The sequence below is a fragment of the Bombina bombina genome, chromosome 9 (genome assembly GCF_027579735.1).
Source record: "Bombina bombina isolate aBomBom1 chromosome 9, aBomBom1.pri, whole genome shotgun sequence".
In the NCBI taxonomy this organism is placed as follows: Eukaryota; Metazoa; Chordata; class Amphibia; order Anura; family Bombinatoridae; genus Bombina; species Bombina bombina.
In genome coordinates, this window is record NC_069507.1 from 249,083,762 (window position 1) to 249,096,271 (window position 12,510).

Sequence of the window (12,510 nt, forward strand, 5' to 3'; positions counted from 1 at the left end):
TGTAGCGTGTAACGAAACGTCAATCCCGCACTAAAAAAAATTACATTTTTCCGTGGGATTTCCATAGCGCCGGTATTACAGGTTGTGCTGTGAGGCTCAAATGCTTGCATTACAGCCTATACCAACACGATCCTTACCACCATCTGAAAGTAGTAGTTATGGATTTTGTGTAACAAAAATATTTTACAAAAATCATAACTAAAGTGTTACAAAGTACACTAACACTCATAAACTACCTATTAAACCTTAAACCGCCACCCTCCTGCATCACAAACACTATATTAAACCTATTAGCCCTAATCTGCCGCCCACCCACATCACGGCCACTATAATAAAGCTATTAACCCCTATTCCGACGCTCCCCTTACATCACCGCCACTATAATAAAGTTATTAACCTCTATTCCGCCGCTCCCCGACATCGCCGCCACTAAATTAAGTTATTAACCCATAAACCTCCGGCCTCCCACATCTCCACCACTAAATAAACCTATTAAACCCTAATCCTAACACCCCCTAACTTTAAATTTAAATTACAATTTATCTCTATTTAAATAAATAAAAACTTACCTGTGAAATAAAAGTAAACCTAACATTAAACTATAAATTAAACTAACATAACTATCCTAATAAAATAAAAAACCGACCAATAAAATATCTAATATCTAAATTAAAAATTTTAAAAACCTAGCACTACGAAAAAAAATAAAAAAAGTCTAAATTACAACAAAAAAAACCCAAATCCTATGAAAAATTTAAAAAATCTAAGTTTACCAAAAATAATAAACACTAAAATCAAGAAAAATAAAAAACACTAAGGCCTAGATTTAGAGTTGGGCAGTAGCCGTGAAAACCAGCGTTAGAGGCTCCTAACGCTGGTTTTTAACGCCCTCTGGTATTTGGAGTCAGTCATTAAAGGGTCTAACGCTCACTTTCCAGCCGCAACTTTTCCATACCGCAGATCCCCTTACGTCAATTGCGTATCCTATCTTTTCAATGGGATCTTTCTAACGCCGGTATTTAGAGTCGTGGCTGGAGTGAGATTTAGAACTCTAACGACAAAACTCCAGCCGCAGAAAAAAGTCAGTAGTTAAGAGCTTTTTGGGCTAACGCCGGTTCATAAAGCTCTTAACTACTGTGCTCTACAGTACACTAACACCCATAAACTACCTATGTACCCCTAAACCGAGGTCCCCCCACATCGCCACCACTCGATTAAATTTTTTTAACCCCTAATCTGCCGACCGCCACCTACGTTATACTTATGTACCCCTAATCTGCTGCCCCTAACACCGCCGACCCCTATATTATATTTATTAACCTCTACTCTGCCCCCCACAACGTCGCCGCCAGCTACCTACAATAATTAACCCCTAATCTGCCGACCGCAAAGCGCCGGCACCTACGTTATCCTTATGTACCCCTAATCTGCTGCCCCTAACACCGCCGACCCCTATATTATATTTATTAACCCCTAATCTGCCCCCCACAACGTCGCCGCCACCTACCTACACTTATTAACCCCTAATCTGCAGAACGGACCGCACCGCTACTATAATAAAGTTATTAACCCCTAATCCGCCTCACTCCCGCCTCAATAACCCTATAAGAAATAGTATTAACCCCTAATCTGCCCTCCCTAACATCGCCGACACCTAACTTCAAACATTAACCCCTAATCTGCCGACCGGAGCTCACCGCTATTCTAATAAATTTTTTAACCCCTAAAGCTAAGTCTAACCCTAACACTAACACCCCCCTAAGTTAAATATAATTTAAATCTAACGAAATAAATTAACTATTATTATATAAATTATTCCTATTTAAAGCTAAATACTTACCTGTAACATAAACCCTAATATAGCTACAATATAAATAATAATTATATTGTAGCTATTTTAGGATTAATATTGATTTTACAGGCAACTTTGTATTTATTTTAACCAGGTACAATAGCTATTAAATAGTTAAGAACTATTTAATAGCTAAAATAGTTAAAATAATTACAAAATCACCTGTAAAATAAATCCTAACCTAAGTTACAATTAAACCTAACACTACACTATCAATAAATTAATTAAATAAAATACCTACAATTATCTACAATTAAACCTAACACTACACTATCAATAAATTAATTAAATACAATATCTACAAATAAATACAATGAAATAAACTAACTAAAGTACAAAAAATAAAAAAGAACTAAGTTACAAAAAATAAAAAAATATTTACAAACATTAGAAAAATATTACAACAATTTTAAACTAATTACACCTACTCTAAGCCCCCTAATAAAATAACAAAGTCCCCAAAATAAAAAAATGCCCTACCCTATTCTAAATTAAAAAAGTTCAAAGACCTTTTACCTTACCAGCCCTGAACAGGGCCCTTTGCGGGGCATTCCCCAAAGAATTCAGCTCTTTTGCCTGTAAAAAAAAACATATAATACCCCCCCCAACATTACAACCTACCACCCACATACCCCTAATCTAACCCAAACCCCCCCTTAAATAAACCTAACACTAAGCCCCTGAAGATCTTCCTACCTTGTCTTCACCATGCCAGGTTCACCGATCGGTCCAGAGTCTTGATCCAAGCCCAAGCGGGGGGCTGAAGAGTGACGTCCATCCTCGGTCTGAAGTCTGGATCCAAGCGGCGGCTGAAGAAATCCATCATCGGGCTGAAGTCGGAAGTCCATCATCGGGATGAAGTCTTCTATCAAGCCGCATCTTCAATCTTCTTTCTTCTGGAGCGGAGCGGAGCGGAGCCATCTTCTTTCCAACCGACGCGGATCCAACCTCTTCAACCGACGCCTACTCGCCAAATGAAGGTTCCTTTAAGGGACGTCATCCAAGATGGCGTCCCTCGAATTCCGATTGGCTGATAGGATTCTATCAGCCAATCGGAATTAAGGTAGGAAAATTCTGATTGGCTGATGGAATCAGCCAATCAGAATCAAGTTCAATCCGATTGGCTGATCCGATCAGCCAATCAGATTGAGTTCGCATTCTATTGGCTGATCGGAACAGCCAATAGAATGCGAGCTCAATCTGATTGGCTGATCGGATCAGCCAATCGGATTGAACTTGATTCTGATTGGCTGATTCCATCAGCCAATCAGAATTTTCCTACCTTAATTCCGATTGGCTGATAGAATCCTATCAGCCAATCGGAATTCGAGGGACGCCATCTTGGATGACGTCCCTTAAAGGAACCTTCATTCGGCGAGTAGGCGTCGGTTGAAGAGGTTGGATCTACGTCGGTTGGAAAGAAGATGGCTCCGCTCCGCTCCAGAAGAAAGAAGATTGAAGATGCGGCTTGATAGAAGACTTCATCCCGATGATGGACTTCCGACTTCAGCCCGATGATGGATTTCTTCAGCCGCCGCTTGGATCCAGACTTCAGACCGAGGATGGACGTCACTCTTCAGCCCCCCGCTTGGGCTTGGATCAAGACTCTGGACCGATCGGTGAACCTGGCATGGTGAAGACAAGGTAGGAAGATCTTCAGGGGCTTAGTGTTAGGTTTATTTAAGGGGGGTTTGGGTTAGATTAGGGGTATGTGGGTGGTGGGTTGTAATGTTGGGGGGGGTATTGTATGTTTTTTTTTTACAGGCAAAAGAGCTGAATTCTTTGGGGCATGCCCCGCAAAGGGCCCTGTTCAGGGCTGGTAAGGTAAAAGAGCTTTGAACTTTTTTAATTTAGAATAGGGTAGGGCATTTTTTTATTTTGGGGGGCTTTGTTATTTTATTAGGGGGCTTAGAGTAGGTGTAATTAGTTTAAAATTGTTGTAATATTTTTCTAATGTTTGTAAATATTTTTTTATTTTTTGTAACTTAGTTCTTTTTTATTTTTTGTACTTTAGTTTATTTCATTGTATTTATTTGTAGATATTGTATTTAATTAATTTATTGATAGTGTAGTGTTAGGTTTAATTGTAGATAATTGTAGGTATTTTATTTAATTAATTTATTGATAGTGTAGTGTTAGGTTTAATTGTAACTTAGGTTAGGATTTATTTTACAGGTGATTTTGTAATTATTTTAACTATTTTAGCTATTAAATAGTTCTTAACTATTTAATAGCTATTGTACCTGGTTAAAATAAATACAAAGTTACCTGTAAAATAAATATTAATCCTAAAATAGCTACAATATAATTATTATTTATATTGTAGCTATATTAGGGTTTATTTTAAAGGTAAGTATTTAGCTTTAAATAGGAATAATTTATATAATAATAGTTAATTTATTTTGTTAGATTTAAATTATATTTAACTTAGGGGGGTGTTAGTGTTAGGGTTAGACTTAGCTTTAGGGGTTAAAAAATTTATTAGAGTAGCAGTGAGCTCCGATCGGCAGATTAGGGGTTAATACTTGAAGTTAGGTGTCGGCGATGTTAGGGAGGGCAGATTAGGGGTTAATACTATTTATTATAGGGTTATTGAGGCGGGAGTGAGGCGGATTAGGGGTTAATAACTTTATTATAGTAGCGCTCAGGTTCGGTCGGCAGATTAGGGGTTAATAAGTGTAGTTAGGTGGAGGCGACGTTGTGGAGGGCAGATTAGGTGTTAATAAATATAATATAGGGGTCGGCGGTGTTAGGGGCAGCAGATTAGGGGTACATAGGGATAATGTAAGTAGCGGCAGTTTACGGAGCGGCAGATTAGGGGTTAAAAATAATATGCAGGGGTCAGCGATAGCGGGGGCGGCAGAATAGGGGTTAATAAGTGTAAGGTTAGGGGTGTTTAGACTCGGGGTACATGTTAGGGTGTTAGGTGCAGACGTAGGAAGTGTTTCCCCATAGGAAACAATGGGGCTGCGTTAGGAGCTGAACGCGGCTTTTTTGCAGGTGTTAGGTTTTTTTTCAGCTCAAACAGCCCCATTGTTTCCTATGGGGGAATCATGCACGAGCACGTTTTTGAGGCTGGCCGCGTCCGTAAGCACCGCTGGTATCTAGAGTTGCAGTGGCGTTAAATTATGCTCTACGCTCCCTTTTTGGAGCCTAACGCACTGAAAACCAAGCCATTCTGTAAACTCTAAATACCAGCAGTATTTAAAAGGTGCGGAGGAAAAAAAGCACGCGTAGCTAACGCACACCTTTGGCCGCAAAACTCTAAATCTAGGCGTAAGAAAATAAACAAAATTATCAAAAATAAAAACAATTACACCTAATCTATTAGCTCTTTAAAAATAAAAAGCCCTCCAAAATAAAAACACCCCCTAGCCTACAATAAACTACCAATAGCCCTTAAAATGGCCTTTTGTAGGGCATTGCCCTAAAGAAATCGGCTCTTTTATCTATAAAAAAAAATACAAAGTCCCCCAACAGTAAAACCCACCACCCAACCAACCCCCCCAAAATAAAAAACCTAACTCTAAAAAAAACCTAAGCTACCCATTGCCCCTAAAGGGGCATTTGTATGGGTATTTATTATAGTGGCGGCGATATCGGGGTGCATGGGAATAGGGGTTAAAAACTTTATTATAGTTGTGTCGATGTTGGAGAGCGGCGGAATAGGGGTTAATAACTTTTATTAGTGGCGGCAGTGGCGGGAGCGGTAGATTAGGGGTTAATAACTTTTATTAGTTTCAGTAATGTCGGAGGCAGGGGATTAGGCGTGTTTAGACTAGGGGTTTATGTTAAAATGTAACTTTTTTTCCCCCATAGACATCAATAGGGTTGCGTTACGGCGATCGCCATTCCGCACTTCAGGTTTTTTTTCTAACACTCTCTCCCCATTGATGTCTATGGGGGAAAGCGTGCACAAGCACGTATTCTCAGCCCTTGGCTTTTGTGCGATATGGATCTTAACGGCACCATATTGCACACACAAGGAGGCTTTTCATAAACAACAGCCCTATGGGGGTGAAATAACGCAACTTTTGTTGCGTTCGTTTCGCACCTTGTTTAGCGCAAAACTTGTAATCTAGGTGTTAGTTATTTGCATTGTGGGGGTTTGGTGGATTAGGGGTTAATAGATTGATTAGGATTACTGCATTGTGTGGGTTTGGCAGATTAGAGGTTAATAGTTTTATTAGTTTTTTTGCGATGTTGGTTAATGTCGGATTAGGGGTTAATATAGTTTATTAGGTTTATTGCAATGTTGGTTAATGGCAGATTAGGGGTTAATAGTTTAATTAGGCTTATTGCATTGTAGTAGGTTGTCAGTTTAGGAGTTAATACTTTTATTATTAGTTCCGATGTGGGTTTGATGGCGGGTATAGGGGTTTTATGTGTCGGGTTTATTTTTGGGAGGCGTGTTAGACCTTAACCGGAGATTTGATATATTTTTTTTTTTTCGTAGGCACTGGCAGTTTCTAAAGTGCCATAAGTCACTGGCGACTTCTGGAATTTGTATTTACGCTCATTTCTGGACATCGCTAGTTTATCCGACTTACGGCACTTTATGAACTGCCAGCGGGGTTTATGTAATACCCCGATTTGCGAGGTAAAATTACGGGCGTCGTGGGTTTCAGCAGTTGCGCTGAAGCCTGCGCCGCATATGTAATCTCGCCCCAGGTTCCGTTCGTATTACAAGTTGAAATTTTTTTTATCACTTTCTTGTGAACCCGACGCGTGCAAAAAGCCAAATATCGCAAGTGTGATAATTTATTTCCCCATAGAAATTGATAGAGAAAAAAAAGAATATCTATTTATAAATACATAGAACATATTTTGCTATGTGCAGAACATTGGAATGGGAAATATTTATAGTGAATAGATAGCATAACTCTTTATTAAATATGAATAATGCATTAATATTTTTTTCATGTTTTTGTCTACTTGACAGCAGAGGGTTCCAATGCACTTATATATATGTATACATGGATATACTACACGGCCACATGCTTGATCTGAGGACTGATATAAGTATGCAGCTGACAGGGGGACTGCAGGGTCACAGGACTGATCTGAGGACTGATATAAGTATGCAGCTGACAGGGGGACTGCAGGGTCTCAGGACTGATCTGAGGACTGATATAAGTATGCAGCTGACAATGGGACTGCAGGGTCACAGGACTGATCTGAGGACTGATATAAGTATGTAGCTGACAATGGGAATGCAGGGTCACAGGACTGATCTGAGTACTGATATAAGTATACAGCTGACAGAGGGACTGCAGGGTCAAAGGACAGATCTGAGGACTGATATGAGTATGCAGCTGACAGGGGGACTGCAGGGTCTCAGGAATGATCTGAGGCCTGATATAAGTATGCAGCTGACAATGGGACTGCAGGGTCTCAGGAATGATCTGAGGACTGATATAAGTATACAGCTGACAGAGGGACTGCAGGGTCAAAGGACAGATCTGAGGACTGATATAAGTATGCAGCTGACAGGGGGACTGCAGGGTCTCAGGAATGATCTGAGGCCTGATATAAGTATGCATCTGACAATGGGACTGCAGGGTCACAGTATTGATCTGAGGACTGATATAAGTATACAGCTGACAGAGGGACTGCAGGGTCAAAGGACAGATCTGAGGACTGATTTAAGTATGCAGCTGACAGGGGGACTGCAGGGTCTCAGGACTGATCTGAGGACTGATATAAGTATACAGCTGACAGAGGAACTGCAGGGTTTCAGGTCTGATCTGAGGACTGATATAAGTATGTAGCTGACAGAGGGACTGCAAGGTCACAGGTCGGATTTGAGGACTGACATAAGTATGAAGCTGACAGGGGGACTGCAAGGTCACAAGACTGATCTGAGGACTGATATAAGTATACAGCTGACAGAGGAACTGCAGGGTCTCAGGTCTGATCTGAGGACTGATATAAGTATGCAGCTGACAGGGGGACTGCGGGGTCCCAGGACTGATCTGAGGACTGATATAAGTATACAGCTGACAATGGGACTGCAGGGTCACAGGACTGATCTGATGACTGATATAAGTATGCAGCTGACAATGGGACTGCAGGGTCACAGGACTGATCTGAGGACTGATATAAGTATGCAGCTGACAGGGGGACTGCAAGGTCGCAGGTCGGATCTGAGGACTGATATAAGTATGCAGCTGACAGGGGGACTGCAGGGTCTCAGGACTGATCTGAGGACTAATGTAAGTATGCTGTTGACAATGGGACTGCAGGGTCACATGACTGATCTGAGGACTGATATAAGTATACAGCTGACAGAGCGACTGCAGGGTCACAGGACTGATCTGAGGACTGATATAAGTATGCAGCTGACAGGGGGACTGCAGGGTCTCAGGACTGATCTGAGGACTGACATAAGTATGAAGCTGACAGAGGGACTGCAAGGTCACAGGACTGATCTGAGGACTGATATAAATATGTAGCTTACAGAGGGACTGCAGGGTCACATGACTGATCTGAGGACTGATATAAGTATGCAGCTGACAGAGGGACTGCAAGGTCACAGGTCGGATCTGAGGACTGACATACGTATGAAGCTGACAGGGGGACTGCAAGGTCACAAGACTGATCTGAGGACTGATATAAGTATACAGCTGACAGAGGAACTGCAGGGTCTCAGGTCTGATCTGAGGACTGATATAAGTATACAGCTGACAGAGGAACTGCAGGGTCGCAGGTCGGATCTGAGGACTGATATAAGTATACAGCTGACAATGGGACTGCAGGGTCACAGGACTGATCTGATGACTGATATAGGTATGCAGCTGACAATGGGACTGCAGGGTCTCAGGACTGATCTGAGGACTGATATAAGTATGCAGCTGACAGGGGGACTGCAAGGTCACAGGACTGATCTGAGGACTGATATAAGTATGCAGCTGACAGGGGGACTGCAGGGTCCCAGGACTGATCTGAGGACTGATATAAGTATACTGCTGACAATGGGACTGCAGGGTCACAGGACTGATCTGATGACTGATATAAGTATGCAGCTGACAGAGGGACTGCAGGGTCACAGGACTGATCTGATGACTGATATAAGTATGCAGCTGACAATGGGACTGCAGGGTCACAGGACTGATCTGAGGACTGATATAAGTATGCAGCTGACAGGGGGACTGCAGGGTCGCAGGTCGGATCTGAGGACTGATATAAGAATGCAGCTGACAGCAGATGTGCTTGTGGGCAGAAGTGGGTTAAAATGCCAGTGAGTGCCACATTAACCTCATATAGATACTAGTGGACTAAATACAGCTATAGCTCCAAAATGTTATCATTTAATTTCCTGTATTTTATACTATGTTACTACGTTCACATATTAAATGTATATATGACATTGATGGTCACATCTTCACAACCAAACATTCATGATTAATTTTGTTTCTGTTCCCTAGCGCCATTGGTGGACAGCGGTTCGGGGCATAGCAGCTCAGCCATGTTAATGCTCCTGTCTGTGGTGTTTGTGGGTTTGGCTATTTTTTTAATCTACAAGTTTAAGAGGTACAGTAAATGTCATAGACTTGATTTGAGCTCAGTTGCTTTTTGTGTGCTTTAAAATATATGAGGCATATGCTCTAGAGAATTATTTTCACCTTGTGACACTTTAATTCACTAAAGTTAAACAATTCATTCTGAAGCATACTTACATATCCCAGAAAGTCACAAGACCTGTTTTTCTATTTATTTTTCTACAGTTAAGGATTATGGGTAGGATTATGCTTGGTAACAAGGTTCAGAATGCCCTAGATAGATAGATAGATAGATAGATAGATAGATAGATCGATAGATAGATGATAGATAGATAGATAGATAGATAGATATGGACTGATAGACACATAGACAGATAGATATGGACAGATAGACAGACAGATAGATATGGACAGACAGATAGATAGATAGATAGATAGATAGGTACAATTAGCAAGAAGTGTATATTTGTGCACAACTAATACCTAAGTATCCATAGTCTAAAGACAATGGGGTAGATTTATCAAGCAGCTGATGCTGCAATCTACCCCTGAAGTTTCAGGTCTGCCTGAAACTTAAGGTAAAACCGATGTTACTTAACTCATCCGCCACCTCTTAAGTGGCGGACAGCAATCATCCCGATAGGATATGTTCCGGGTGATTATCACCCCCTTCTAGCCACCATGAATGTGCATGGTGTGAAATGCTTGTGCAATGTTAAATGCCGACACCCTATGCTGTCTGCATTTAGCGATGTCGGGCGGACATGATACGCTGCTGACATTTGATAAATCTACCTCAATATATCAGTTTCCAGACTACTTTGGCAGAGAGGGTTTTTTTTTATAAGCCAATCAAGAAAAGGTGTCTTATTCAGTACAGAAGAGAATAGAAAGTCTTATTCAGTACAGGACAATCTATCTTTCAAAAACAGTTAAATGCAATGTCTTATTTTGTAAATCATACTTGGCAGCTCTTCTACGTGTCTAGTAAGTGTAAATGTGTTCCAGAATGCTTTACTTAACTGTACTATTATTATTATTTTATTATTAAAGGAACATGAAACCCATTTTTTTTTTACTTTCATGATTTAGACAGAGGGGACTATTTATTAAAGGTCTTGCGGACCTGATCCGACAGTGCGGATCAGGTCCGCAAGACCTCGCTGAATGCGGAGAGCAATACGCTCTCCGTATTCAGAATTGCACCAGCAGCTCACAAGACCTGCTGGTGCAACGCCGCCCCCTGCAGACTCGCGGCCAATGGGCCGCCAGCAGGGAGGTGTCAATCAACCAGATCGTACTCGATCGGGTTGAATTCCGGCGATTCCTGTCCGCCTGCTCAGAGCAGGCGAACATGGTTATGGAGCAACGGTCTTTAGACCGCTGCTACATAATTGCTGTTACTGGCGAGTCTGAAGACTCGCCAAAAACATGGGCCCACAAGCTCCGTTCGGAGCTTGATAAATGGGCCCCAGAGTGTAACATTTACAATTTCTTTTGAATAATTCCTGTTATAAAATTGACTTACTAACGTAGGCTAGCATTTTAATTGTATGCTCTGCCTGAATCATGAAAGAAACATGTTTTAGGTCATTTCCCTTTAAACCAGGGGGAAAACTACAGGGGTTGCAGAGGTCGCAATTGCGACTGGGCCCCCAAGGGTGGGGGCCCGGCTTCAATTTTTATTTTATTTTTTTAATAAAAAACGTTGACTTGCCACTGCCTGCACTGATATCATGTGAGTGTGACATGATGCTCCACTAGTGTCTCTGACTACAGGAGTTAGTCTTTCTGTTTTTCCCATTGGTGTTTATGTGTGTGTGTGTGTGTATGTATGTGACTGTGTGTGTATTTATGCATGTATGTGTGTGTGTGTGTATATATGTATGTGACTGTGTGTGTATTTATGCATGTATGTGTGTGTGTGTATGTGTGTGTGTGTATGTGTGTGTGTGTATGTGTGTGTGTGTATGTGTCTGTGTGTATGTGTGTGTGTGACTGTGTGTATTTATGCATGTATGTGTGTGTGTATGTATGTGACTGTGTGTGTATTTATGCATGTATGTGTGTGTGTGTATGTATGTGTGTGTGTGACTGTGTGTGTATTTATGCATGTATGTGTGTGTGTATGTATGTGACTGTGTGTGTATTTATGCATGTATGTGTGTGTGTGTATGTTTGTGGAACCAGCAAATTACAGACCTTACTACAGCATGGGGGCGGGGGGTAAACAGTGTCAGTCTATACAGTACCACTATATACAGTATGGGGGGCTGGACCATGTCACAGACTACCGTGGTCACTTTATAAAGTACTGGGCGGGTAGGGTCAGGCCAGCCATCTCACAGGCAGACTGTGTCACTAACTCACTATATACAGTACTGGTGGTTTAAACAGTGTCACTATATACAGTAATAGGGGGTCAGACCATCTCACAGACTGTGGGCACAGGGTACCTCCTTTTGCAGACATTTAATCTGATTCACATTTTTTTTCTGTGTTAAAAAAAAAAATGTTTAAAAAAAAGATAAGTATCAAATTAACTTTTTCTTTTACAAGATATACCGAGTCCACGGTTTCATCCTTTACTTGTGGGATATTCCTCCTGCTAGCAGGAAGTGGCAAAGAGCACCACAGCAGAGCTTCTATATAGCTCCTCCCCTAACTCCTCCCCCAGTCATTCTCTTTGCCTATGCATAGCAATAGGAAGGGTAAAGTTTCAAATAAGAATATTAATCAGGAAAATGTTGTTCCTTCTCTGTGTCCTAATCCTTCTTCGAAGACGGAGCGTCTGTTACATAACTTAGACGTGGTTCGTGCTTTGAAGTTTTACTTGCAAGCAACCAAGGATTTCCGTCAAACATTCTCTCTGTTTGTGGTTTATTCTGGAAAGCGTAGAGGTCAAAAAGCTACAGCTACCTCTCTTTCTTTTTGGCTGAAAAGCATCATACGTTTGGCATACGAGACTGCTGGACAGCAGCCTCCTGAGAAGATTACGGCACATTCCACCAGGGCTGTGGCTTCCACATGGGCTTTTAAAAATTATGCTTCTGTTGAACAGATCTGTAAGGCTGCGACTTGGTCCTCCCTTCATACTTTTTCCAAATTTAACAAATTTGATACTTTTGCTTCTTCTGAGGCTATTTTTGGGAAAAA

At 41.3% G+C, this 12,510-nt stretch overlaps 1 protein-coding gene across 1 annotated transcript in view; it reads left to right on the top strand.

The window, feature by feature from the left end:
• Positions 1–12,510, top strand: part of SORCS3 (sortilin related VPS10 domain containing receptor 3) — a 1,163,020-nt gene that overhangs the window by 1,135,064 nt on the left and 15,446 nt on the right. The window contains exon 25 of the mRNA XM_053693001.1: positions 9,280–9,385. Within this exon, the coding sequence (XP_053548976.1) occupies positions 9,280–9,385 (106 nt within the window). The remainder of the gene's footprint in view (positions 1–9,279; positions 9,386–12,510) is intronic.